We start from the raw sequence: 27,146 nt of genomic DNA on the forward strand, positions 1-27,146 counted from the left end.
ACCGTATCGTCGCGTTTTTTTATCAGCGAATTCCTCTTTTATCAATATTTTATTGAAGTTTTTTTTTAAATTTTACGGTTTTTTATAACTTGTTTCCCATAGGTAATCTTTTAAGATACCTTTTCAACGACTAGTGTTATTTGGGTAATTATCATCTTCATTGTATTATCTCCTTCATCTGATTAATTTATGATGACGTACTTATGGAATGCAAAAGAAGCCGGCTGATTTTAAATTTTCTTTTGAGCAAGGAACAGAGTTTGAGAAAAAGAAGTGAGGCTGAATCAAAATTGCCCACCTGGTCATGTCCATATGGCCACGCCCACCTCAGAGTATATGAGCTCGCAGAACCAGAGTCAAACTATCTGTGGATGAGCGGAGGATTCGTATTGTAGAATCTCAGTTGACGTTTCTGATTTTCTGAAGCAGACGTGGATGAGCGTTGGATTCGGACTGTAGAATCTCTGTTGAGGTTTCTGATTAATTGAAGCGGATGGGTTTTGAAGGTGATCCCATTGGTAAAACAACCGTTTCTCTTTCGAGAATTGAGCCTCTACGCGGCGAGAGGGATCAACAGGCTTTATAGTCTGGCTATTCAGTACAAGTTTCTGTAGTTCACTTTTCAGTTACTCTAACCTTTTGTGATTAACTCGCGAATCGGTAAAAACCTAAAAATTTATGCTTTTTTTTAAACTCTATAGAATCGTCTTCAACATCATTTCATACACTCTTTTTTTGATTTTTCAAAGTCAACCTTATCAAAAAATAATGCATCATTTTGCAGTTGGTCGATTCGCGACGAGACGGTTTAGACCCGGAGCTGATAATTTCTGTCTAGGTAAGGTAATTTTGTAACTGGACCATTAAGAACAGGTGATTCTCCAACCGAACGTTTTAGAACCGGTCATTTCGCAACTGGTTTGAGAAATCATTCAAATTATTCTCTTCTTTATGACATTACGTCAATTTTCGGGCCGATTTTATGTGGGTAGAGAAAATTTCATGACTTCGAAATGTTCGCTTTCGGAATCTCTTTCTCTCAAATTGTCGCGCTTTCGCAATGCCCGAAAAAATGTCCCGAAGCCAAAAAAAAAACCAAAAGACTTATACGTTAATTTTTTTCACTTTGACCAAACTTTTCTCGATTTCTGTCAGATACTGTAAACGCTCTAATAAAATGTCCCCAAACTGTCAAATTCAAGTCCTTTTGCGTGAAAGATATTAACAAATGGTCAACTGCTGAATTGTTTATCATACAAAAAATTTTTTCGCCAGTTGACCATTTTTGATAGCTTTCACAGGAACTTAAGTAAATCGGCTCAAAATTGAAAATTAGGAAAGTAATTTTATTAGAGTGTTTACAGTATATAGCATTGGTGAACAAAGTTGTTCATTTCATGGCAGACATTTCTATAAATTAGCCTTGTTTGGAATTTTCTTAACCACCCAAGATAATAAGGCTTGAATTGGAGATACATGTGTAAGTAACATTTCATTGAGAAAAAATACGCTAACCAAATTTTTCTTACAAGTTATTTAGTTGTCAATTTCTACTTCAAAACTACAAGAGATGTTTCAATTTTCAAATCCAAGGTTTCTTCCGAAATAATAATAAATTTAAACAACCTAAAATTGTTGCTGACAACTTTTCATTCATATTTTATTTGAAAAAAGGAGAATTGGGAAAAAACATTTTTAAAAAAGTTTATCAGATTTTTCCAAAGAAATATGCAGGTGTCAATACAAGAAACAGAAAAAATAGAAAACAAATATATGCAATTCATTTATTCATTCTTGTCACGTTTTTTCTTTCTGTCTCTATTTTCGTTGTCTCGTAATAAGTTTGTTATTTAATATCGTTCTGCTCAAAGAATACTCGATAGACCTCTTTAACCAGATTTCTCCACGGCTCCACCATATCCGCGTCAGTGATTTTCATTCCATTTGATACGTAGGCCATTGTCAGTCCATTATTCAAGTCAACCCTGACATTTTGGCCCCCGAATCCCGAATGGCCAAATATCCATTGTCCCTGAAAAAGAGGAACAAGGGGCATTTGTATTCATGAGTTTTTAATATAGCGATGGAAACATTCTATGCATTTTTAGATGTTTTGAGACACCATTCATACCTTTGGGTTCTTCGTGTACTGAAAACCGTATCCCTTGCTTTCTTCATATCCAATTGCATGATCATAAGTGTGCTCTAAAACTGGTTTCTCTAATTTCTCGTAAAATTCTTTGGAGAGCATCTGCTTGCTAGCAACCAATGAATGGAAATGAGCCAGTCCCTCCGCATTAGAGATGCCCATGTTGGAGGGCATTGGAAGAAGACGATTGGAAACCAAGTTATACTGGAATCACATTATATTCGGATTATGCAAATCAATAGAGTCCTCTCTCTCTCTCACATCGTCCGTTGTAATCCATGGGAAAATTGAATACAGCTTCTGATGATGAATGTTATCGCCAGCCATGAACTTTTCCAAAGCTTCCGGATTAAGTACCCCTATAAATAAAACATGGATGATTTCTTTGCCTCTGCCCTCCCCTTCAACATTATGTCCGCCCTCGAATCCACCCGTTTTCTATCTATCCTCATCTGATTTAGAATTTTTTTTACTTCGTGAAACAAACCTTGTCTCTCGATTTCCAAATCGTCCAGTTCTGTCAGTTTGGCAACTTTCTCGTTATGAGTCTCACATTTCAAGCCGATTGATAGATTTTTGATACCTGAAACCAGACGTTTATAATTCATAAGGACTCAAATTGCATTTCGCAAACATAATCACAGCTTCCTATTATACGAAACTAACCATATTTTTTAATAAAATCTTCATCTAGAATTTCAGCAATCCCTCGTTGTTTTTCGTCAACTCTTCGCACAATTTGGTCCAGGAGAAGTCTGAAAACGTAAGTTCCTTCGATTTCTTTTGTGTCTACATGTTCTCTAATCATTGCTAGAAGTCATTAACCCAATTATTTATGCCTTCTCATTTAATCATTTATTATTTCTCCACTCACCCAAATGTCAGTGCGTGATACAAGACATCAGATCCATTTGTCATCGGAGTGGCTTCTTCAAAAAACTTTGCAATCTTTTCCGGTTTCGTAATATCCTCTCTTTCTAGAACTTCCTCGGTGTAAGCAAGTCCAGCCTGTACGAAAAAGTATATTAATTTTTTAAATCCATCTTGTATTACCCGGTGAAGTGCCGCATCCAAAATTGTGATGTCCTTTTTTCCATTCTTGCCAAAATTTAGCCAGATATCGGAGATCTTTGTTTCATAACTGATACCCTTTTGATGTTTGTCGAGAGTGTATGCCAGAATCACAGCTGATATGCTCTGAAAAAAACATTGCGTGGAGCCATAATTATGTATTTGCTACCTTTGTTGTTGAAAAAATCACAGAAGTTGTATCCTCCACCCATGGTTGCTTCTTCTCCACATTTCGCAATCCACCAAACAAGTTGATAAGTAGCTTATCATTTTGGTATACCGTGAACGACGCACCGGCAGATTCCAGACCATTATTGAAGTTTTCACTGCAATATTAGAATTTACTTACTTAGAATTTTGGTATAAAATTGACTCACCTAAACACAGTAGCCACTGCCTCAAACTTTTTTTGGACAGTTCCTCCGATGTTGTGCTCGGCGATTGATATTTTTGTTTGCAGATCCGGATCAAACATTGCTATAAACATTCCTTTTCATAAAAGATTATACGAAACAATGAATAAAAAAGAAAGTGAAGTTGTGTTCATCAGTTTTGTGAAATCAAGAAAAAATTATCGGATAATTAGTTTCATCGAAATTTATATGTGAGTGTTAATTAGAAACCAGACATCGAATTCTTATCAAATGTAAACCTTCTTCCTTGTTCCTATCACGAGGAAGTTTTTGTTCATTACACAGAAATAGTCTAGTCTGCTGCTAATTTTCAATTTCCGCGTCCCAAAGTCTCTCCCACAAATTTTTTCTCTGAATGATCAAGAAGAATAAGTTGGTTTGTCCATTGTTCCGTTTTAAGAAACCAGAGCACCGGACGGAATAAAAAATGAAGGGGTGTCTAGAAAAGGGAAACGGACAAATGAAAAAAGCTTTTGGAAAAATACATAGAAGAATAAGCTCTAGACTACCATGCAGATTGCTCGTTTTCCTCGTTTTTTTTTTCTATGGAAACAAAATGGATTTGTCTGTCAGTCAAGATTATTTGGGAGCTCTGCCCCTCTTTAAGTGAATCTTCAAAGTCAGAAAACACACACGAAGCAGGAAAAATAAAAAGGGAGGAGAATAAGAAATGAAAAGCAAAAGATTTGCCTTCACTCCGAAACAAAAATAAAAGCCCTCCCCACATTTGGCAGGAGCTCTAACCATGAAAAATAGCTTGTCGATTAAAGCGGAGGCAAGAGTGTGCGGTTTTTGATGAAAAAGTATATGCTCATAAGGCGTGTCAAGAGTATTTTCTCACACGCAGACTTTTGAAAACACACATGTCAGAAATGTGAAATATGCCAATAGCAGCCACGAATCCAGAAAAGCACAACAACACAACAAAAAACTGACTAAACGCTTTTCGTCGGGGCCTCAAGAAAAAAGGAGGGGACCACAAGAAAGTGGCGAAAAGAGCTTGTAACTTTTCGTGTGGATGTTAAGGCAATCTGAGGTTTCAAGCCGGGGGAATACACATGAGAATCAGCGATTTTGACAAGCAAAATGTAACGTTCACATTAATTTTAGTCTTCTTCTCTGAGATAGCCATCGCCTTTTTTTTGGCGGCGGTGAAAAATAGCAAAATCAGAGTGGAATGATGGATTGTAGGAAATGACGGGGAGATATTGCCAAAGTGTCTAGACTTTATGAATTCTTGGAATTGGATTCATTTCACATTGCTCTAGTGATTTTTTGATGTGGCGGGCACCTCTGAAAAAAATCAAAAATCTGAACATTGCTGGAAGAAATATTCTTAGAGCTGTATATTTTCTGAGGAAAACAGGCCTGATGATCAATATACAGTGCGTTGCAAAATTATACGGCCACTCATGTTTTGGATCATAACTTTTGAACCGTTATAGTTATCAATCTAATTTTTTGAAAATCAGATTTGGGATTACAAATTACATCTAGTGGACAATTTTCATGATGAAAACTTAAAAACTACCCGAGTTATCTGAAAAAGTCTGAAAATACGCCATTGGCAACAGTTGCAGAATTATACGGCCACTCCACAGATCGGGTAGATCATGACCTCCAGGAAAGACGGAGGAGTCTAATTTTGATTATGTATGATTCATAGCACTGTAAAAAACTGTTTTCATTATGTATGTTCTTTTTCTGTGAATTCGGCATTATGCCCGTGATCGTTTGCTGATTTCTGCTGAAAAAGCTTCAATCGGCGCGTTTAGATAAGCTGGAAAGTTCGAAAAAGCCAATTCAAAGCAACTAAATTATTCACACAGTTCATTTATCCAATTCGTCCTAACTTGGAAGCCAGAAAATCATCGAAAAACTACTGCATCAGTTCTAATCTTGAAATCAAGAGATCCATTCTTGTCCCTCCGAACGCTTTGAAGCCGCGTCTTGATATGATACGGCAGTTGGATCTTGGGGGTAGTTAGTAGAAAGTTCGAACAGCTCGTGAAGATGATAAAAACATCAAAAGAACAGTCGTGCGCTCTGATCCGAGGCTTTCCGAAGGTCACAAAGTACGTCGTCTCGACATCTCCCGGGAGAGTATGAAAACCGAATGTGAAAAGATAAATAACTCATAGGTTTTTTAAATTATTTTCTCTGATGAAGAATAAATCAGAGGAAAATGATTTTGTAAGATGATTTTAAGCTTTCACGCCACCATCCAGTCCGTTCTCACACTCTCCCGGGAGATGTCGAGACGACGTAGTTTGTGACCGTCGGAAAGCCTCGGATCAGAGCGCACGAATGTTCTTTTGATGTTTTTATCATCTTCACGAGCTGTTCAAACTTTCTACTAATTACCCCCTAGATCCAACTACCGTATCATATCAAGACGCGGCTTCAAAGCGTTCGGAGAAACAAGAATGGATCTCTTGACTTCAAGATTAGAACTGATGCAGTAGTTTTTCGATGATTTTCTGGCTTCCAAGTTAGGACGAATTGGATAAATGAACTGTGTGAATAATTAAGTTGCTTTGAATTGGCTTTTTCGAACTTTCCAGCTTATCTAAACGCGCCGATTGAAGCTTTTTTCAGCAGAAATCAGCAAACGATCACGGGCATAATGCCGAATTCACAGAAAAAGAACATACATAATGAAAACAGTTTTTTACAGTGCTATGAATCATACATAATCAAAATTAGACTCCTCCGTCTTTCCTGGAGGTCATGATCTACCCGATCTGTTTAGTGGCCGTATAATTCTGCAACTGTTGCAAATGGTGTATTTTCAGACTTTTTCAGATAACTCGGGTAGTTTTCAAGTTTTCATCACGAAAATTGACCACTAAATGTAATTTATAATCTCAAATCTGATTTTCAAAAAATTAGATTGATAACTATAACGGTTCAAAAGTTATGATCCAAAACATGAGTGGCCGTATAATTTTGCAACGCACTGTATAAAACATCAACAAAATACTACTGCGTGGTGAGAGCCTGACAATGATAATGACATGTTTTTGCAAGGGTCGCAATAATGCAGGACCGAAGATTTAGTCAAAATTTCAAAAAAAGAAAGCATCTCATTAGTTATGTTATAAATAAATAAAAAATACAGCATACGCTTTTATTTTTTTTTAAACATATACCATCTTTCAATTAATAGAAGCTTATCCAAAATGTCAACTTTGAGCCAATGATCTCGATTTCTTTAGAAGATATGTAAAATTTGTAAATTAATAAATTATTAATAATTAAAGTGTCATTATTTTATTAGTTGACAAAATTTTGATATCATCTATAGGAATATAGATAATTGACCTTAAAATTGAGGGTCTGATGGAGTTTCAATAGAAAAAATCGATAATCGTATTTTTCTGTTTTCTAGAAGTGATTTGGTGCTCAATTATTATTTGATATCTTTTAAAATATTTCGAAAAACATTTTACCATTGTTGAATTTCGAAAAATTACACTTTCCAATGTTAGTTATATACAATTTGTGATAATTTATTTTTCGGAACTGTTTGGAATCAGATTTCATGGAAGATTTGTTTTGAAATTTGAAAATTTGTTTATTATTCACCATGTGCGAATCAATCGTAAAAAAGTCTGTCTTCAATTTCAACCCCTTGTTCAGATCCGGAATGTATTCGAACATTTCTCGTTGGCCTTCGTTTTCATTTCTTCTAAATTCCCTTCTCAGCATACTTTAACTAGATTAATTGTGCGCGAGAAACTGTACAGGTTGCGTTATCTTGATTTTCATCCACCAAGTTTTCATGAAAACGTTTCTCTGTCAAATATTTTAGAACTTCCGCGACCTGTAGATTTTTTTTCGAATTCACCTCACGTCTCACAACAACTTTCTCTTTCTCTCGAACCCGAGAATTTTGCTTAATCGAACATTTTCATGGTTTATTTCTTTCATAGGTGATGATGGCAGTCGAGTGTCCAGCGATCATCAAAAATAAAATGCAACATCAGACCACACTATTACGTTGATAAGATGATAGCAGAAACAAATAGTAAGAAAAACGCAAATTTCTGGGTTTTTTTTTCTAGAGAAATTGCATTCTTTATTGTGTTTGCACAAAACAAAATGTCTTGTAATTCGATTATGCCTTTAGGCGAAAAATGTACTACGCTCCAAGGCTAACACACATTTTGGATAGCGAGATTCTTCAAAATTTTTTGATTGTTTATAAAATAATACATGTCCGTATTTAATTATTAGCACACTTGAAAAAATAATGCCCGAGTTTTCACATTTGAAAAAAAAATCTGAAAATTAAGGAAAAAAGTCGAAATTCGGAAAAAATTTGAAAAAACTCACAATCTCATTGGAAAAAGTTTTCTTTAAACACCCACTCTGTTGTTTTAAAACATTAATTTTGGCGAAATTTTCAAAGAAAAATGTTTATTCTGATAAATTTATTGAAGACAAAAAAGGGGGAAAAACTAGTGAAAATCTCTATGATTATCAGTTCATAAGAATTCTGCCAGTTCAGCAAATAAAAAAACAGTCGTCCACATACCTTATATCTAAAAATTAGTAAGAAAATATCAAATAAAGTTTTTATGGGATTTTATTCTTGTGTATGCAAACAACTGAATGTTTTAATCTGTCCAGCTAGTTTTTCTAGCAATAAACCCCTAAACAGATTATTTGAATGATGATGCTGAATTCATGACGTGCACCGTATTCAATGCACCACTAATCTGACAGCTCTCTGCACTTGTCCATTATAATTCAACTTTCTCATTTTTATGATTCAATTTCACAGAATGTCTTGCAATCCTATCCTATCTCGCTGTCGCTTCTTTGCCTCTTCGTCTTCGTTTTTTCTTTTAATCATATTTTTTTCATTTTCTCTCATCCCTCATGTGTTTTAGTTTTAAACGTGATTTATTGCACACCGAGGAGTAAGGCGAAATAGATATCCAACCACATTTTCTCAACATTTCATTTTCATGTGTGCAATATTATTTTTCTCTCCTCTTTTCCAATTCAGGAAATGGTGTCTCCTTTCATCTTCACACATTTTCCAAATCCTATTAATGTATTTCAGATTTTTGAGAAAGTGGTCATGTACTTCGCGGCAGCTGGTTTCTTTTTCAGTTTTGAATTCAGTGAGAAAAATAAAAGAGAGACCAAGTGCAGGTTTCTAGCTGTAGTTCCGGGTTAAATGGGTCATTTCCCATTAGTACTGGTGCTACTAAAGTGTAAAAGCTCTGAGCTGCCTAATGTGCTTCAGTGCAGCGAAAAATTTGCGGAGCTTATAACGAAACAGAGTATCTCTCTTTTACATTTCTAATCGTATTGAGAAAATGATCAGAAAATAATCAAAAAAGAAAGCCTGGTGATTTGCCGCTTCTCCCATCCACTCGATCAGCAAACAATGTTCGTTTTTCCTCTCTCCTATAGCCTTGACTCGCCGTCTGTCTGCTTTCCAAAACAAGCCTCTTCCAATCGTTGAAAGGAATTCAATCCGTCCCATGCTTTCTGTTTTTTCGTTCTATTATATATTTCTTCCCTGGACGCATACACAATTTTATACGATGTTGTTGCATACTGTAGCTTTAAGTAGAAAGAATGACACAACTTCTTTTTTTGCGACACTGCCCAAACAAAATGTTCTGTCTGCACAGTGTGTGTCTCGCTTTCTTTCGTTTTATGTCTCCCAATGATTTCTGCTAATTTGCACTTAATTTGAATTTTCTTGGTATTGCCATGAAAAACAGTATAATTCTTATAGTGAGAATAAGAATAATATGTTATTGAGATACACAATAATTGGAGGGAATCAGTTCCTCACTGTTTTGGACGTGAACGGGAAAAAAAAACAAAAGTATTATTTTTATAAATTTTGTCTATATGATAAACAATTTGAGTAGTAAGAATCTCATTAAATTAGATATTCGCAAGAAAAATATTTCGAAGAATGGCTTAAAAAAATGTTTAGCTATTTCTTTTCGATCAGTTTTTTTTTGGATTTTCTAGTTTTTTTCATAAAATGTTTCTTGAATTTTAATATATTGACTAATTGAAATTGTGTAACGATAGTGGAAAAAGCTTTGAAGCCGGAAGTCTCTAATTGACATTTAAAAACCTTACCATACACAGAATTGTATTTCAATGTGGTCTTATATGCTTAAAAATTAGCCGAGGCACTATGATAATGTTCGCAATGTTATATTTCGATGTTCGTAATGTTATAATTCATGACCGGATTTTTTTTCCAGATTTTCAAAAAAAAAGGAAAATCGGAAATTTTCCAAAAATATATTTTTTTGCTAAAATGTGTTCTTCTTTTTTTTTCAAAAAGAAAATTTTCGCGTATCATTTTTTACCTTCGTTGATTTTTTACATTTTACAGAAAAGTTTGACGCTTTAACTCTATTTTGAAAAAGTTAAAGTAAGGAAAACCAAATGTTGATATACTTTTGAGCGGTGCTGTATATTTCGAAGCAATTTAAAACTTTAAAAGTAACCACAAACTCTTTTCATCTTCTGACCAACTCAATTGGTTCTGTTTCAACCCTGCTACAGTAATCTCTAAAAATGTCTCTGTTCAATATTCTTCTCCGCTCCTTTCTCTCTCTCTCTCTCTCGTTTCAAAATGTATGAATTGTTTTTCAATTCCATCGTTTTCCGAATTCAACACACGAAGCGTATAAAAATTATGAGTCACATCGCGCAAAAGGGGTTACCATGGAGAAACAAAAACGCGGTGAATCGTAACCACTAGAGATTTCATTTTGCTCGTTTCCATATTTTATTTGAAAATAGATTTCTTTTCAAAGTAAATGAGGAGTTAGTTTAGCGAGATTCTGGTTTGTTTTCAGAATTTACTTGAGGTTTTGAACATAAGTCTTGAGTCTAGATATAAGAGTGAGAAGCTATCAATGTGGTATCTAATGTTTCTGATGCTCCTTCCGAACATCATTCATACCCAGACTCGAATAATGGGGCTATTGAGAACCATCTGGACCCCATTTTTTACTACCCCGATGGACACAAAGATAATGAAATTCGAGGATCCTGTCCTTTACTGCCTCACAGCTCTTCCTAGAAAAGACCATCCATTCATTAGTTCCTTCTCTTCCCTTCTCACTCGCTCTTCAAATTCAATTTCCCTTCTCCTCTTCAATTCAATCCTTACTTCTTCCTTCTTTCAATCATTTTTTGTTCACCACTATCCTGTCACTTCATATTTTCTGCGTTTGCCCACCAACCAAAAACCCTATTTTCTCGTTAAATGCCACTTGCACTGTGAAAGACATCCCCTCTCTCACCATCGTCGTCGTTGTCTGCTCGTCGCCCGCTCGTCGAGTCATTGATTGCCGTTGTTCAGTGTTCAAATTTTCAAACCATCCGTTCCTCAAACATCGAAACCTTCGAACCTCAACCCTTGACTGTAGATGGAGAGAGCGAAACGAGTAGAAAAAGAGAACGAGAGGTGATGGAAAGGCCGATTGGTGGACAGAGGGAAAGAGAAAGACAGGCCATCGGACCGACGCGGTTTCTTCACCTTGGAGTAAACCTACGGGAAAACGACGGGGACGGGTAAACGTCAGTTTCTCTTTCTGTATCTTTCTTTTTCTCTCTCTCTCTCTAGTTTTACTCTCTCTATGTTAGTGTGTTACGAGGGGGTATTGGGGAAAAAAGAAAGAGAGAGAGAGAGAGAGAGAGAGAGAGAGAGAGAGAGAGAGAGACGGGGGCAAATGGTGGTGTATAGTGTGTCTCTGTGTGGCCGGTCTGTGGGTGAGAGAGCGTCTTTTGCCTGTGTTTTTCGACCCGTCCCGTCCCACTAAGATGGCCAGGCCGTTGCGATTGGCGATAGAGCGAACTGACCGACATTCTCGCTTTTGATGGACTTTTCTTTTCTCTCGTTTTCTCTTCAAGTGCCCGTCGAGAAGCGCTGCCTCTTCCATTTCCTTTTTGTGACATACTCTTCTTTTTCTACATGCTCTAAAACACAAAAAAAATTAAATGACTTTCGGAAAAAAGAGTAAAAGTGTTTTCTAAGAATTGAGGAAAACTGTTACTCTGTTTTTGTTATAGCTCTCTTGATATGTGAGTATCTTTTATTTCGCTAACAATTCTTCTTCTTCTAGCAAATATTTTCAATTTCTCTACGGATGTTTAGTAGCCCCATTAAATTGTCTATCGTGCTTTTTCTTCCCCGAAAAATGTCCCCTTTTACTTTTCATGTTTCTTCCTTCTTCTTCTTTTCATTTCAAACACTTCCCATACATAAACTTTTTTCAGAATACAATCCTGTAATGGACCTACAAGATGTGGGAGATCCGAGCAGTTCGGACTCCCTGAGCACTTTGAGTGCCAGTTCCATCGTAAAATTGGGAGCCACACTGAATCAAGGAGAAGACATTCCACCAGCCAATTCTCCAGCCACTTCAATTTCGTCCTTGGTTAGCGACCAGTCTGAGGCTTTTCGCAATTCTCCGTGAGTTTGAAATATTTTTCTGTCCAGAATGATTATTTATCTATTTTCAGATTCATGGCACAATCTCCACTGAGCTCTTCGCTCTTCCAGCGACCGGATTTTCTTTCCGGTGACCCTGATCGTCCATCATCTCATCCTTCGATGGCTTCTTTCTCCACAAATGTGGCGGATTCTGAATGCTCAAGCAGAAGCAGTATGGATGGATACAATCTTAAAGATTGTACATCAGAAAAAATAAAAGCCTTCAGGTAAGCTTTTTTTTCTTATTGAGAATATAAAACATTTTAATATTCCAGAGCCCAGCGGAAAGCGCCATCCAGTGGATCTTCTAGTGAAGATGATTGTGAAGATAATAGTTCTAATCAAGGAGAACTGGAAAGAAAAATGAGCTCAAAGAGTTTGGAGGAGAAATTTGTGCCACGTGGAATCGATGCTCCCCGTGGAAGAATCGCCAACATCCGACGAGAAAGTAGCTGCTCGGTAGACAACGAAGCTGCTCATGAGCGCCTCGTCAAAGCATCGAACATTGTGTCGAATGGGTTCGACGAAATGGGAATAGAACAGGAGCGATCTCCAGTACAATCTTCTGACTATCGCAGAAGAGCACCATCGTTCAACACAATTCTAGGAGAACCAATTAGCGTAGTGACCAGTGCTTTCATTACCAACAGCTGCTCACCGAGTCCAAATCGTCAGCAAGCTGAGATTATCAAACAATGCTACTCTCCTTCTACACAACAAATGGTTCGACCAAATATTTCGTACAGTCCGAGTCCGAGACCAAGTCCGGCGCAAAGTCCAACAAGACACAGTCATCAGAAAATGAAATTTCATAGGTTTGTTTCTTTGATGAACAGTGATTGTTCAATTTGTATTTTTTTTCAGAGCGGAATCTCCAATTTGTCGTACACCCAAAAAAAGAAAGATGACTATCGAGAGTCCCAGTGAGTCAGATATCAAACGATGCTTAACAATGCGAAGCAACACGTCACCATTGGTCACTGATAAGACATTCCCGTATCCAACATTCTCCCAACTATTTGAAGCGAGCTCGACATCGACCGAGTTCAATTCCTTTTCGTAAGTCTAATAATTTTTCTGAACCCTGAAAAACCATTTTCCTTTGCAGAGTCCCCCACAGTCCCGGACCTCTTCGTTCCACTACCCCGTTGAGCTGTATTTCCAATAGTGACATCGAGGACAGCTCTGTCAAGGATGCCGAAGAGAAAGTAAGTCAAGTGGGCCAAATCGGGAGATTAAAGACAAAAAACAAAGTGACGATCAAAGACAAATAGAAAGACATAGCATCCCCACCATCTGCCCGTCTGATCTATCTTGCTTTCACTGACATGTGCTGTGTTGGAGAGTGTTTTTATTCCACGACGACGTCATTAGATACAGTGTCAATGAAATGCGTTTTTTTCAGATTCCTATTGATGACGAGGAGAATGAGATGGAATTGAATGGTGACTCGTTGGGCGATGATGAAAAAACCATTAACAATGCGTTGCTCCAAGCAGCCGTCAATGCTGAACTCCCCGATGACAATGATGACTTTTTCGATAACTGACTACACTAAAATCTGCACAATCCACTTCATCTTCATAATTATATTTGCGTCTCTCTATACCCACCGGTGTTATCCTCTAGCTCACATTCTCTTTATACACCCCGCTCTTCAAACAGTATTAATTTATTTGTATCCGGTCAACTGAATTATAACTGTCATACTTCTTCCCGTTTTCTATTCAAAAACGTACATGGTGATCTCATCAATATGCGGGTCCAACACAATTCTCCCGATCACTCATGTTTCACGTATTCTAATTCTATGAATGTTGACTAATTTTTTGACAAATAGTCACCTCATGCTCATATACCTTCTGTATTCCTTTTCTCCCTATCACCTCGAAAACTCGCTTCTCTTTCTCTGTAGCTGCTTTCATTTGCTCTCGACCTGTTGAATCTACATTCTGTCCTCAGAATTACCGGTAATTCTAGCTTCTCCTTTCATTTTTTTTTCTATTTTCTTCAAATTGTCTTATTTCTTCTAATTTTCAAGTGTTTTGATTCTTGTCTATAGCACAAATAAAGCTTTATTTGTGTACTGGATTCAGCCACGATGTATTAGAGAAAGCATAGAATATAAAAAATCATCAAAAAATAAATAAACGGGAAAATCGTTAGAAATTGTATTCGTGAATTTCGACGGGTGTTGTTGAATTGACCCCACGCTTATTTCTCGCCGGGTGGTCATCTGGAGTTGCCCATGCTAGCATGTACCTGAATTTTTAAAAACAAGATGTGCAATGAACCAAAAAACGTTGAAACAAACCTTCCAGCGACTTCAATTTTGCAAACATAATGTTCACGGAAATGAATGCGCTCGGCAAAGTCAGAAAGACCAACAATTGTCTCAAAGTCTTCGTTGAAACTAAAATCAATGAAATAAAATGATGCATGTTGAGGGCTAGGGACAAAATTGACTTACGCTGTTTCAACTGTATCCTGAAGATCGTTGGCTAGTTTTTGAACATTGCATCGATGGAAAGTCCCGTTGTTCAGAAGTTGCTACAAAACCAAATGAATTGCAAACAAGAAAAAGAGAATAATCAAATTACATCAGCCAACTCCTCCATTTTATTTTGAAGGCGGAGATTGCAGCATGCATATCCATGATTGTTATAAAAACATCCTTTCAGTGGAAGCTGTCTCTCCGGGTAGTTGTACTCGGTATCTCCCCATCCTGGACGAGGTTTATGGGTAGTAGTGGATTTTTCAGTAGTGGTTGGTCTACGGGTGGGTTTTGGCTGTAATTCAATTTTTGATTCAATATTACTAATACTTCGAGGGATAAACCTGGTACTCTTCGTGATGTGGCAAAACTTCAAAACTAGGGTATGGATACGGTCTGCGAGTCGTGGGTGCTGGATAGTCTACGTATTGCTGGAAAATATGTTTTCGAAATCAGATTCAAGCTCAAAATTTGAATGAAAACATACGAATTTGGATGGGTAAGCTGGTGGTGGCTGCTCATGGTAGGTACGTGGTCCTCCGTTATACGTATGTTGTTGTTGTGGGTATGGTTGCGGTGGAGGTGCTTGTTCTGGATATGCTGGGCGAGGTGCGGAATGATCAATGTATGCTGGATGGGGAGCTGGATGAGGTGGTGGTGGGTATTGATGGGGTGGAGGAGGATAATGAGCTGGTGGAGGTGGTGGTGGAGGTTGCTCATGATACGGAGCAGGAGCTGGAACAGCGTGTTGAGGATATGGCGCCTGGGTTGGGGCTTGTTGTGGGTATGGAGCGGCTGTTGGTGGTGGTGGTGGTGGAGCTTGTTGAGGATATGGTGCTAGAGAGGGAGCGGGCGCAGGTGGAGGTGGTGGAGCTGAATGCTCTACATAGGGCTTTGGAGGAGGGGGAGGCGGAGGTGGCGCTGGAGTTGTTGCTGCTGGTGGAGCACTCTCCGGGTATGTCGTTTGACTTTTGTATTCCTCAGCTGCCAATACTAACTGAACACCAGTCAACAAAAGTATGAATACAGACTTCGGCACCATATCGACTGAAGCGTCTGTGTTTGGAATTCAGAAGGGATATATAGGACTGAGTTTATCTTCATTGTGAATCTCGTACTTATGTAAATGGACTGGTTTGTTTTCGGTTTGTGTCTTCATGGAATTGAGAAAAAACGATAGGAAAGAAAAGACAAAAAAGAGAGACGGGGTTTGGGAATGGTGAGTGAGAGAACATTTTGATGGCTGCTGGTGCGGCTAATTAAATTAAAAAGTAAGCATAATTAGGGAAAACTGTTCCTAAAAGAAAATCAACAATAGAGGGGAAGAAGTGACACAGTGATTCGCACATACCGTGTGCCACATGGAAGAAGTGAAAACACGGTGGAAATAAAACGTGGGGTAACGTGTCGTCAAATATGACCAGGGAAGAGACGTTGGCAGATTCCAAAACTAGGCATGATCCGTCTGGATGCACAAACTTTGCTCCTGCTCGATGCATCCTGAAAAAAAACAAATATTCGTTGGGTGTTGATGTTTGGAATTATGCACCTTTCCAGTTTTCCCATGGTCCCCGGAAGAATAAGACTATCGAATTGCATCAACGCGGGTTTCAAATTTTTATTCTTCCATCGCCAGTTTGAAATTGTGTGGTATGGAATGAACTCGCATTTCACTGACGCAAATCCTTGCGCACACATTGCTCCCATCACATTGTTATCTGTTGTGTAGCGTTCTCTGAAAACGAGTTTTCAGAGTGAAACGGTTTTACCATTTTATCATAATGCGATGATTTCAAAAAAAGGAAATGACAATTTGCATACTAATAGAACTGGAAATGTTTTGTGTTTTGGTAGACACAGACCGGAATAATATTAGGAAAAAAGTAGCGACATAAAAGTTTATTGCAGATGTTAGCATCGTTTTTACTCACAAAAAACGTTTTTTTTCTATTTTCAAAAAATTGTGACTAACCGAATTTCAGTGCTGAGCTGATGGAAAAACAAAGTAGATGCTGTTGAGGCTCTCACATGAAAGTTCCCTCCGGCAATCATCCTGGACGACAACACAGACTCTCCCTCAACGTCTAGATATACATCTGTTGAATCATTTCTGGTCACATCTGAAGTTTTCTAAGAATGTCAATAGAAGAAAAATATAACGTTTTTACCAAACAAATCGAATAGGTTTTCCCGCCAATAGGTGTCCGGTTGTAACATCCAAAATGATTTGTTCATCATGGAGAACATTGTTGCAAGATTAGCCCGTAGAAGTTGAAACAGCTGGTACTGACAATGTCCCACTCGGAATGGTTGTGACTGAAAAAAATAGAAAAAAAAACTTTTTGGATCCCTCAAAATTTTCTATCGCTTCACATACCACAGATGGAAGCTCTAATTTGAACGTTCGAATGGATGGCCATAACATTGAAAGCATCTGATACGAGTGGTTGTCCATTGCAAAAACTACAATATTTTCGAGAATTGTCGGATCATGAAACGCTTTCAAATTACACAACCAATTGAGAGTGATGTTCATGGCATGCTGAAAAACACATTATTGGAATTAATCCGTGTTGTTGTGAACCACCTGATTCAGCAGAACGATTCCAACATTGTCTTGAATATTCGATATCTCTTGCATCAGATTTGGAAAACTCTGTAATCTAGCCAGACTGACATCGGAATAGTGTTGGCTCAGACATGTCAAGGTGTTTGTGGCTTGTTCTCGTTTGTGGCCAATGTGGGTGAGAAAGGACATGAGAATGAGGATAAATGTGCTTCCAAAAACGTTCTGAAAACATCAAACTTCTGGAGTGGGTAAAAAACTTTTAAGGGACTTACTGTACTTCCTTTAATGAAAGTCTACCAAAACTGTCAACTTTGAGCTCATTTATCTCGATTTTTCTGAAGAATATCAAAAACTGGTCAACTGATAAATTATTTATCATAAAATCAGCAATAGTTCATTTGTTGACACATGTTTGATATTTATCACAGGAATCCAGATAATTAAGCTCTACGTTAACAGTTTCGAAAGGCTTCAATTAAAGAGAATACGGTAGTTTGTGATTGTAGTTAGGCAATAAGATTTTGTTTTTTTTTTGAGGATATATCACAAATAATATGAAATTTAAACTAAAGCTTTTTGAACAGTTTTACTGCAAAACTATTTCAAAGCATTGGAGACCGACTTTCTGAAAGATCGATTTTCTTTGAAATTAAAAAAAAATATCCTACCTTTTGCATTTTGGATTATATTCAACAACCACAAATAAATTTTTAATTCAAAGTTCACAAATAACACATTTTCTTACTATTAAATTTCTAATCAACACTCTCCGATCTTGCCTTGAACTCAAAATTTATTTTAACTACTTTGTTTTTCTTCCCATCCGTCTCATCCCGTAGGCTTCTATCTCAGGTGTTCCGATCATATCTAATGAACCACCTAGTTTTACTAACCACTCGTTGACTACTAACCGAGACAAAGCAAAAAAAGTAGAGCATCAAGAATCGCTAACGAGGTTGCTCACTGATCGTGAGTAGAATTGTAAATTTAGGCGAAAGAAGAGGATTGCGTACTTTGGATACAAAGTTCCATCGTTTGGAATGCAAATGACAAATTATCGAGGAGAGGTGTTCAAAAAACAAAATTGAAGTTCAAAAATCATTTTCAGGGTACGGTAAGTAAAAGCGTTTTAACAGAAAGTTTTTCTAAAAATTCACAAAAATTTTTCATCCTGAACTTTTAAATATTAAATTCGAATTTCAAAATATTCTTCATAAAAAAAAGGCCCACCTTCATTCTCCTTTGTTTCTATTTGATCGACAAAGCCTAATTGGTGGAATCGTTTATGCCATGAATGCGAATGGAAAACAACCGAAAATCAAACTGTTGAAATGCGTTCGAATCAATAGGCGACAAGTAGCATCATGAGATGCTTATCGTCGACGAAAAGTTGTTATTACTCCACTATGCATAATTCTTGGCGGCGCAAAACTGTTGCCTTCTTCGTTCGGATGCACCGATTAGCTTGTACTACTGCATTCTCTCTTTCTTCTTCGTTTTCTGTGTCGTCAGTCTATGCAATGTGGTTTGATGTGTTGTGGATTAGATTTTTTTTTTTGAATCGATTGATGAGGAGATCGAAAAAAACTAATTCATTCGAAAGAACAAAATAGTGGGGCCCTGAGATCGGAGATTCATGATGTAATGTCAGAAGTAGAAAAGCAAGAGTTAAAAACCCGTAATGCATACCATTGAGAAAACTTGTTTTGTTACTAATGCTCATGAAACGTGGAATGAAAGGAAAATGAGGTGATAAGCAAAAAGAATTACTCTGTTCAAAAGTACACGTATTCAGCATCAAAATCAATAAAAAAGGAGGAAAAAGGAAACATAACAAAAAACAAGTAAAGAACAACATATTATTATAAAAAGCTGGATCACTGCTGCGATCCTCCAACAACTGACACATCTGAATCTTTTCGGACGGGCCCCGTACCCGCCAATGAGGAGCTATGAAATAACTTGTACCATCCTATTAACGGTTGAGATCCAAGTTCGAGGTCCTCGAGTCGAATTTGAGAGATCCCCATGAACACTTTCCTCTCCATTCGCCCGTAATCACCCAATACTGTTACCTGAAAATGGGATTAGGTTCTGACATGGGACATTTGGAAAAGGGCGAGGACACGAACCTGAAGGGTTTTCTTTTTTGGACTATCGTTAAATATTAAATGTTGTTGAAATAGTGGACTTGTGGTTTTCGTCGCTGCATTGGTCTTGGCTTTTGCGACACAAGACTTTCCTTCCATTAGATACACTTTCACATATGGAGCTAGAAAAAACCAAACATTTGGAACAATCACTGCACAGAACTAAATGCTACCTGGACACACTTTCACTCCAGGCTTAACAACAAGGTTTTTGGCCTTAATTATCTCCACATCGATTCCGCTCCTGCCGGCCATCAGTGCGATCTGAATTTCTCCGAGAACTGGTGAGGCAAGCACCTGTCGTCCAACCACTTGACCAGGACCAAGATTGTCGACAAATGTACCAAGAGGACCATCAGCGAGCACTGGAAGCCAACTGAAAATTACGTCACTCAAAAAACACGAAGTTACCATTGGCGTGCAAACTTGTCTGAGTGCGCTGAGTCGGTACTTTCTTTGCTGGCTTGTTTTAAGAACGGGGGTGTTGGCTCGGCGAGCCGATCTGAGGACAGATTTCCGGGTATGCCAACCTCTTCTGAACGGGCGAAGCCTGTTCGTTTGCCTTCTGAAAATTGAAACAAGACAATGAAAGCCAAACATTCACGATGTGGTCACGTACCTGCACCCCTTCCCGGAATAAATCTTGTCATGAGACTTTTCTTTCTCTCTTTCATTATAGAGCCAGCATTGCTACTATTTGCAGCTCCACCAGCACTTCCACCAACAGATGAGGAGCTAGCAAGCGAGTTTTGTTTGGTTTCTTTTATTGGGACACGATTTGTGGTAGCTGTAGGTGTTTCCTCAAAGGAAGTCGTGTCATTCGAAGCAGTGGAATGATTTTGATTGGCTGTACTCCTCCTATTCACAGTGGTCATTCTGTAAAAGTCCCGTTCCATTCACAATGCTAATATAGATTTGAGTAACAAAATTGCAATTTTTCCAAAAAAGCCTTCAAAATCTTAGCCAACATTTTTAGCCCACATTTGTCGATAACCTTAAAATTTACGTACGTTGTTGGCATGCTGTTTGTCGAATGAACACTCAACGTTTCACTTCCATCACTATAATATCCCTGATTGGGCATTGGAGGCATCATTTGCTGCATTTGATTAGGCTGTTGTTGCGGATGTTGTTGTTGTTGATGATGATGACCTCCTCCTTGCTGTTGTTGCTGAAGACCCTGATGATGTTGTTGCTGTACTCCTCCGGGTGCTTGCTGCTGCTGTTGATGAACTTGCGACAAAGGATGTGGTTGCTGATTATGTTGAGACGACGACGGCATCATTTGGTTTTGCGGAATCTTATAGCGTCCGTCTTCGTACAACGGCTGATCACCCAAGTAATACTGCGAGCCATGGCGAACACTATAAAGCATAATGAAAGCATAAATTTCGAATGCGTTATAAAGATATATGGAACAAAACACATAATTGAATCTGAAAATTCTGAAATCCTGAAACAAGCCAGTACTTACGTTTCCCTCATTGAGTACTCATCCTCCTCCCTATGCTTCCTGGTTGGATCATACATCTCATCCCTTTCCACTGAAACGAAAACTACTTAAAATAAAGTTTTCTTCCCTCACATCTCATTCAAATTCAAGTTCCCCATCTATCTCTCTATCCCTCTTAAAGGGCTCATGAATAATTGAGCAGGTTCACTCGGTTTGTCCTGACCCCCCTTTTCACTAATCTGCACATTCATGTCGTCACCACCCTCATCTTCCATGCATCCTAAACCCCCCCCCCCCAACCACACCATATTTCCAGTTTTTTCCCCTAGAGCACTTACTTTGCGATAGTGCAGTTGCACTACGCGACCGTCGTTGCTGTCGCCGATTATACGTGCGGCGTCCTCCACCACCCATCATCGTCTGTCTTCCGTAGCCGTGGTCCGACGTGTATCCCGATTGTTTTGGATTGTTCTGCGTCCAATCGGCATATCCGTGGCCGCCGTGTAATCCCTTCTCACGACGATACGCTCGACTCTTCCGTGCGGCGCCGCCTGTCGCCAAGTCAATGTCGTTTTCCAATTCGTCGTCGTCAATGTATTCATCATTCTCCTCATCATTCATTGCTCCGAGAACATGATGATGCGACGGCTTGTCCATGTTTTGACTGATGTGGTTGTAATAGTGGTGGGATTGATCGTAATAATTGAGCTCCGACTGCGGACGTCTCACCGGCGCATTATACGAAGCTTTTCGAAGTTTTAAACGCTGCAAAACACAGAAACAGAGAATAAAAATATTCTAAAAAACGAGTACCGTTCTTAGCGGGTTATCATCATCCATATCAACCAAGACACACATCAACGAGTGTTCACCATCAAGTGGAACTGCAGCCAGATCAATCAGAGTCTCTCCAAGGAAACTGTTGGTTCCAAACTTGTCATAATCCCACACCGTCAACTCCAGAACTCTTTGCAACAGCATTGGCTCCGTCAGACCATTATAATAGAAAACCTCATCCCAAACTGGCATGAGAGTTTCAGCAATCACTGCCGATTGTCTTCGGGACTTTTCACTTCTATCTGGCAGCAGGAAGATTTTCACATATGGATTCCTAGGTGTTCCGTCAGATCTTGGCGGTAGATCAAATCCTCTTGTCAAGGCCACAGAAAGTTGTCTTTCATGATGAGAGTATACGAATGAAAGTTCAATCCTTCCGAATATATGACCAGTTCCAAAAGTCTGATCGGATAGTTCCCTTGTATGCGGCACACCGAGATCGGGCACTTCTGTAAAATGAGTGTAAAATGAGTCCCCCGTCATTTTTCTATATTCGGAAGCCCACGTAATACACCTGCTGCATTTGCAGTGTCAGGTAGAATTAACAAATCCACGGCACACTCACCTGAATAGTAATAGCTTGACGTTGATCGATTACGCGAGGTCAGTGTGCTATTATGAGGAAACACGGCGGATTGAGAATGAGATAGAAGCTGTTGCTGGAGAGCAGGATGAAGATCTGAACATTAATACTAGGAAGGAAACATTCAGAATCGATTTCTTACCTAGAAAAAGTTCAGGGTTGGGCAGCTGACGGGGATATTGAGATGGATAAGTGGACGGAACTCTTGAATACGTCGACGAAGACATTTGAGAAGAGGGAATATTGAAAAAGTCATCACCACCGGGCAGTCTGAAGTTTCTTTTAAGTTGAGTGTGCCAATAGAATATTTCTCACATCGCATTCCTACTAACAATCATATCAACTTGAGTATCATATCTACTTGCTGCAATACTATCATACACTTGCTCATAGGTCGCATTTTGCAACGATTGCCCGTTCCACTCGACCACTTCATCTCCTGAAAAACAAAAATAAAACATAGACGTAAAGGGTATCTCATTAAAAAACTCATTACCAGGACGTAGTCTTCCAATGGTGTCGGCCACACTGCCCGGCTTAACTTGGGTAATGAAAGCGCCAAGCTTCCCAGTATCCGTTCTTCGACCACCGACTATTTTCAACCCAAGATCCCCATTGGCAGCGGAGTTCTCGGTTCTATGAAGAACCATATGACCTATTAGTCTTTTTTGATCAGATGTTGGCTGCCATGTTACAGGATGCTAAAAAAGTACATTTCATGAATGGATAAGTTGGTGTTCCTTGGTTCAACTCACAGCCAAAATAGTTCGTATGCGTGACGCGAGCAACTCCCCTCCTGATATACTTCCAGCGCCACCAAAATGATCGTTACGCGATGGCGACACGGACAGCGATTTGTCACGCCGCCTATTTGTTTGCATGTCTAAAACCCCTTGATGAGACCCTTTCGGTAAAACATGAGGTTTACTCTTTAGCACGCTGTTTCCACCAGAGACCGGTCCCGACGAAGACAACGACGACGAATCAGGGTTTTTATGGTCGCCATAAATATATCGAAGGAGGTCTGGAAAACTCATCGAAACGTCAACATGGGATTTCAAAAGCACGCACACAAACCCTTTTCTGAATTGCATTCCTCGGACAACCTCTGCACATTCGACGCGCCCATATCATCATGGAATGCGGTTTTGCCGCCGGCAGCCACCACTGCTGACGTCGACATCTTCAGAGTGTTGCCACCGCCGCCGGCAATGATATCTTCTTCGGACGACGACATGGATCGCAATTGTCTGAAACGAAAGCAAGAAGAATGAGAAGGGAATGGATAGAAGTGTCACAAAAATGCTATAGAAATGCGAGAAGAATGGAAGAACTAAAAAAGAAAGAAGAAGAGAGCTAAATGAGCGGAACCACTCATTAAAAATTTGCATTGAAACCGAGAGGAGAAGCGCTTCTGTTTTTACTTGAGCCTTTTTCTAGCTTTTGGAGACAACGGCAATACTAAAAAATGAGGAAGAAGGGAAATGGGAAGTTGAGACTAAATAATGAGTAAAAAGAAAGAAGCACGAACTTCCGGACCGCTCACTTAGTACAAAAGGACATTAGTCAATTGAGTTGGTCCTCCCCCACCCACTTCTTTTAGCCAAATTACACCTACTTACCTATGCAGCCGATTTTTCACCCGATTCAAGTGGTCGTCGTTTGGGGGTACAGCTCTAACGCCTTGGGAAGTTGATGGAACTTGAGAATTATGATTCCTCTCTGAAAATCAAAATACAATTGATGGTTTAAAAGGGAAAAAATCATTCTTACGTTTCTTGGACTCAAAAACAGATGAGCTCGCGTAGTCTTCTTCCGTTACCCGGTTTCCTTGGTTTTTCCTGAGATTTTGGTTCTGATTCTGATTTTGAATCTGGTTCTGATTTTGATTTTGACCATGAGATACAGAATTTGAATTCATATTCTGTCCATCATACTGTCTTTGGTCATTTTCACCGTTACCGGCATAGAACGTGGGCCTGAATGAGAAAAGCCTTGCTACAGAGCTAAAACTAAAAAGCATTTAGCCTGATGAGACTATTATACTAACCGCTGCTGGTTCATGCTATCCTCGTCTACTCCTCCTTGATTGTATTTGTTCGTCGACGTGGTTCGCTGGAAAAAACGAAAAGAGTGCGTGTGTGCTCTTGAGAGTCTTAATTGGATATCGCTCGTCTCTTTTTTTAGGAAAAAATATCATGGAAGAAAGAAAACGATGGTTCAGGAAATTCAATTTCGAGGGATGCGGCGCACAAAAAATGGTACCAAGGGACCGCCCCCTATCTTAAAGCAAATCTCATTAAATCCTTTTTTGCTTCTTCTTTCCTTTTTTGGTTCTCCATCTTATTGCCCTTGTTTAGTTTTGTTTTTTTTTTTGGAAAACTGCATTTCGAAATGTTCCTATTCTTTACTCCCACTGTATACAAAAAATCTTTCCTCTTATGAAAGAAAAAACGTACCTCTAATGAAGGCTGCTTGTTGTTGAACATCCCACCATGACCATTGTGGTTCTCTCTTATTCTGTTGTTATCCATTCGGTGCTGCTGCTTCTGTTGCTGCTCACCCGTTTCTAAAATTATCCAGACTGACGAGTACTGTGTGTGCGTCTGCATGTATTCCAATTTGCGTTTCTTTCCCGTTTTCTCTCAATTTTTTACATTTTCCCCCACCCACACAACCCACTCTCTTCTCTGTTGTTCTATACCAATACACATTGTTTTACTGACTAGTTTTTACTTGGAGTAGAGTGAAAGAAAGGCTCTTACGTTGATGAGAAGGTCCCGGTTGTTGTGGTCCATGTTGCTGCTGCTGTTGGAGTTGTTGATTATTTCCAACCATATTCCCTTGGAATTGATTTTGTTGTTGCTGCTGCTGCATCTGGTTGCCTCGCATGTTCCGATTATCAACGGGCCTTTGATTTTTGTTTTGGTTCTGGTTATGGGGTCCAGCCTGGAATCATGTTAAATAGAAATGCAGCATCATTTTGCTATGTAATACCTGATTTCGGAAATTCTGCTGATTCTGGTTCATCGGGGCATGATTTTGATTCACCGACTGTTGTTGTTGCATTTGCTGTCGGTTGTTTTGTGGATGGTGATTACCCTGATGGTTCTGATTGTGAGTAGGACCATTTTGGTTAGGACCATTTTGATTTGGACCGTTTTGAACAGGACCATTGGTCTGTTGAGGGCCGTGCATTGCCCTTTGCTGCTGGTTAGGTTGAAAGTTTTGATCTCTGGAAAAATTGTTTCCTAGATAAATAAATCTATATACACAGCGCGTGTTTCAAGACTAGCATTGTATTAGAAAATAGAATGAAAATGCGGAAACTTGGGGTCTGGACTGGACAACCCATCTCCATTTCCCGAAACCAAACTCACATTTTATCAGGCGGTTCCGTCTGCCTCGGTTGCAGTTGGGTTGGCGGGCCGTTGTGGTCGGGCGTTTGAGTTAGCGGTTGTGGCGACGGGCTTGCCTCGGAGACGCTAATTTTTTGCTGCGCCTGCTCTTCGGGTTGGAACCATTTGCCGGTTTTCGCCAGAATTTGTTGACGTTTCTGGCACAACGAACAAGCCCAAATTGCCTGAAAGCTTTTCCTCGTTTTTTTCTTCTTCCTTCTATTTCCCCTTTCTTTTCTCCTCAAAAAGTTCCGTCGCTTCTTTTAACGGGGGCGCCGGTGTGCATTGGCGGCCCACGTAGCTAATTTCTTCTATTCAACTAATCCAGTAACAATTCAACCTATTGTTCTCGAACCCTTTCTTTTGCTTTGTTTTCTTGATTTGAACAAATGTCAAAGATAAAAATGTAATATCACATCGACTGGATTAAAAGAGTTCATTGAAACAGTTCTGCCACTGATACCGTATTGATTTATTCTCTTTCAAGATATCAGTCATGATTCAGCCTATTCTCTTATTCCAGATTAGAGTATTCAGATTCAAGTGCTCTATTCAAACTCAGTCACCCGGCACTACGGCTCCTATTCTCTTTCTTTCCACGTTTCCTGTTTTTAAAAAACCTCCCCAGCACTTTCCATCTTCTCTCCCCCAATTCGTACCTTATTCTTGCTCTGTGCTCTACCTCCGCATCTTGCACAGCTACGCAATTGACAATAAAAGCACTTGTGGCCTGAAAAACCCCTCATCGTGGGCTAAATTGATGTCCTTTTTCGAGAGAAAGAGAGAGAGAGAGAGAGAGAGAGAGAGAGAGAGAAAGAGAGAGAGTCTTCCTGAGAGATCCAAGGGTCAGGGGTCCTGGTGGGAGATGCTTCAGATGGAAAGTGAAGAATGGAAAGTGAAGAAGGGAGATAAAGCTCATCTTTACCGCCAAGAGGGACCCTTGGCCGCTCTCATCGCTCTTTCAGGAAACAAGACGGAACAACGTACCAATCCCATCGGCGAATTTTGTCTTCTGACAAATTTGACAGATCGCGTCATCTTGTGTGCCTACCAGCTTTCTCGATGTCTCTTTCCTTTCGGTTATCTGTTTTTCAAGACTCGACAGCTCTTCTGTCGCCGCTCTGTAAGCAAAAAAGACTGCAAAAGTGGTAGATAATGAAAAAAGCTTCTTTAGAAGGGTTTTTTAAGGAAAAAAAACAGATTGGAAATGTTGATCTTGGTTTTTCTGAGCAATTTAGAATAAAAACTTACTGCGACGCTTGGGTTTCTTTAGCTTCTTCATCCCTTTGTCGTCTGAAGACCTGGAAAAAAATCAGACGAGTGTTGTGATTTGAGTATTTTTGTCTCGAGTACGCGCATAATATTTCCACGCATGATATCATGCCTCAATTTTCTTGTCGAATGTACACAAGCGCACACACTCCGTTTGATTGCATATCCATTATTTTGCGTGTGCTCACGGCGTTGTAAGTAATACCCCTCCCCTTATTCTCGCTCTTTTTCTCCTCGAGGGAGAGGGTCTCTTTCCCCCCCCC

At 39.1% G+C, this 27,146-nt stretch overlaps 5 protein-coding genes across 5 annotated transcripts in view; 1 reads left to right on the forward strand and 4 right to left on the reverse strand.

Annotated features, from left to right (window-relative positions):
- Positions 1-1,846: 1,846 nt before the first annotated feature.
- On the reverse strand, positions 1,847-3,707 carry Cbr-lact-1 (the record flags this gene model as incomplete). The annotated part of the gene is made up of 9 exons (XM_045239933.1): positions 1,847-2,032; positions 2,132-2,353; positions 2,411-2,508; positions 2,637-2,732; positions 2,816-2,904; positions 3,024-3,157; positions 3,203-3,346; positions 3,390-3,546; positions 3,598-3,707. 9 exons carry the CDS (start codon positions 3,705-3,707, stop codon positions 1,847-1,849), a joined length of 1,236 nt encoding a protein of 411 aa, XP_045094429.1.
- An 8,217-nt stretch (positions 3,708-11,924) lies between these two features.
- Positions 11,925-13,676, forward strand: CBG11007 (the record flags this gene model as incomplete). Its single annotated transcript, XM_002644966.1, has 6 exons — positions 11,925-12,106; positions 12,157-12,354; positions 12,403-12,942; positions 12,992-13,186; positions 13,236-13,335; positions 13,533-13,676. The coding sequence occupies 6 exons, from the start codon at positions 11,925-11,927 to the stop codon at positions 13,674-13,676; spliced, it is 1,359 nt and encodes a 452-aa protein (XP_002645012.1).
- Positions 13,677-14,289: 613 nt separating this feature from the next.
- Positions 14,290-17,379, reverse strand: Cbr-grd-7 (the record flags this gene model as incomplete). The annotated part of the gene is made up of 12 exons (XM_002644967.1): positions 14,290-14,389; positions 14,442-14,540; positions 14,598-14,677; positions 14,728-14,916; positions 14,966-15,052; positions 15,109-15,668; positions 15,973-16,121; positions 16,171-16,356; positions 16,594-16,741; positions 16,790-16,937; positions 16,999-17,163; positions 17,209-17,379. The coding sequence occupies 12 exons, from the start codon at positions 17,377-17,379 to the stop codon at positions 14,290-14,292; spliced, it is 2,082 nt and encodes a 693-aa protein (XP_002645013.1).
- A 1,324-nt stretch (positions 17,380-18,703) lies between these two features.
- Positions 18,704-18,988, reverse strand: CBG27786 (the record flags this gene model as incomplete). The annotated part of the gene is made up of 1 exon (XM_045239934.1): positions 18,704-18,988. One exon carries the CDS (start codon positions 18,986-18,988, stop codon positions 18,704-18,706), a length of 285 nt encoding a protein of 94 aa, XP_045099116.1.
- A 79-nt stretch (positions 18,989-19,067) lies between these two features.
- Positions 19,068-27,146, reverse strand: part of Cbr-unc-10 — a gene marked incomplete at both ends in the record, with an annotated part of 8,337 nt that continues 258 nt past the window's right edge. Inside the window, 25 exons of the mRNA XM_045239935.1 lie at positions 19,068-19,265; positions 19,311-19,462; positions 19,514-19,716; positions 19,752-19,905; positions 19,960-20,216; positions 20,351-20,776; positions 20,815-20,884; positions 21,132-21,558; positions 21,607-22,079; positions 22,196-22,309; positions 22,356-22,483; positions 22,529-22,914; positions 22,969-23,237; positions 23,291-23,463; positions 23,836-23,935; positions 23,987-24,192; positions 24,264-24,328; positions 24,673-24,797; positions 24,883-24,894; positions 24,979-25,162; positions 25,211-25,448; positions 25,594-25,820; positions 26,271-26,341; positions 26,599-26,732; positions 26,863-26,912. Coding sequence (XP_045094430.1) covers positions 19,068-19,265; positions 19,311-19,462; positions 19,514-19,716; positions 19,752-19,905; positions 19,960-20,216; positions 20,351-20,776; positions 20,815-20,884; positions 21,132-21,558; positions 21,607-22,079; positions 22,196-22,309; positions 22,356-22,483; positions 22,529-22,914; positions 22,969-23,237; positions 23,291-23,463; positions 23,836-23,935; positions 23,987-24,192; positions 24,264-24,328; positions 24,673-24,797; positions 24,883-24,894; positions 24,979-25,162; positions 25,211-25,448; positions 25,594-25,820; positions 26,271-26,341; positions 26,599-26,732; positions 26,863-26,912 — 4,842 coding nt within the window. The remainder of the gene's footprint in view (positions 19,266-19,310; positions 19,463-19,513; positions 19,717-19,751; positions 19,906-19,959; positions 20,217-20,350; positions 20,777-20,814; positions 20,885-21,131; positions 21,559-21,606; positions 22,080-22,195; positions 22,310-22,355; positions 22,484-22,528; positions 22,915-22,968; positions 23,238-23,290; positions 23,464-23,835; positions 23,936-23,986; positions 24,193-24,263; positions 24,329-24,672; positions 24,798-24,882; positions 24,895-24,978; positions 25,163-25,210; positions 25,449-25,593; positions 25,821-26,270; positions 26,342-26,598; positions 26,733-26,862; positions 26,913-27,146) is intronic.

Source organism: Caenorhabditis briggsae (genome assembly GCF_000004555.2).
Source record: "Caenorhabditis briggsae complete genome, chrX, whole genome shotgun sequence".
Lineage (NCBI taxonomy): Eukaryota > Metazoa > Nematoda > Chromadorea > Rhabditida > Rhabditidae > Caenorhabditis > Caenorhabditis briggsae.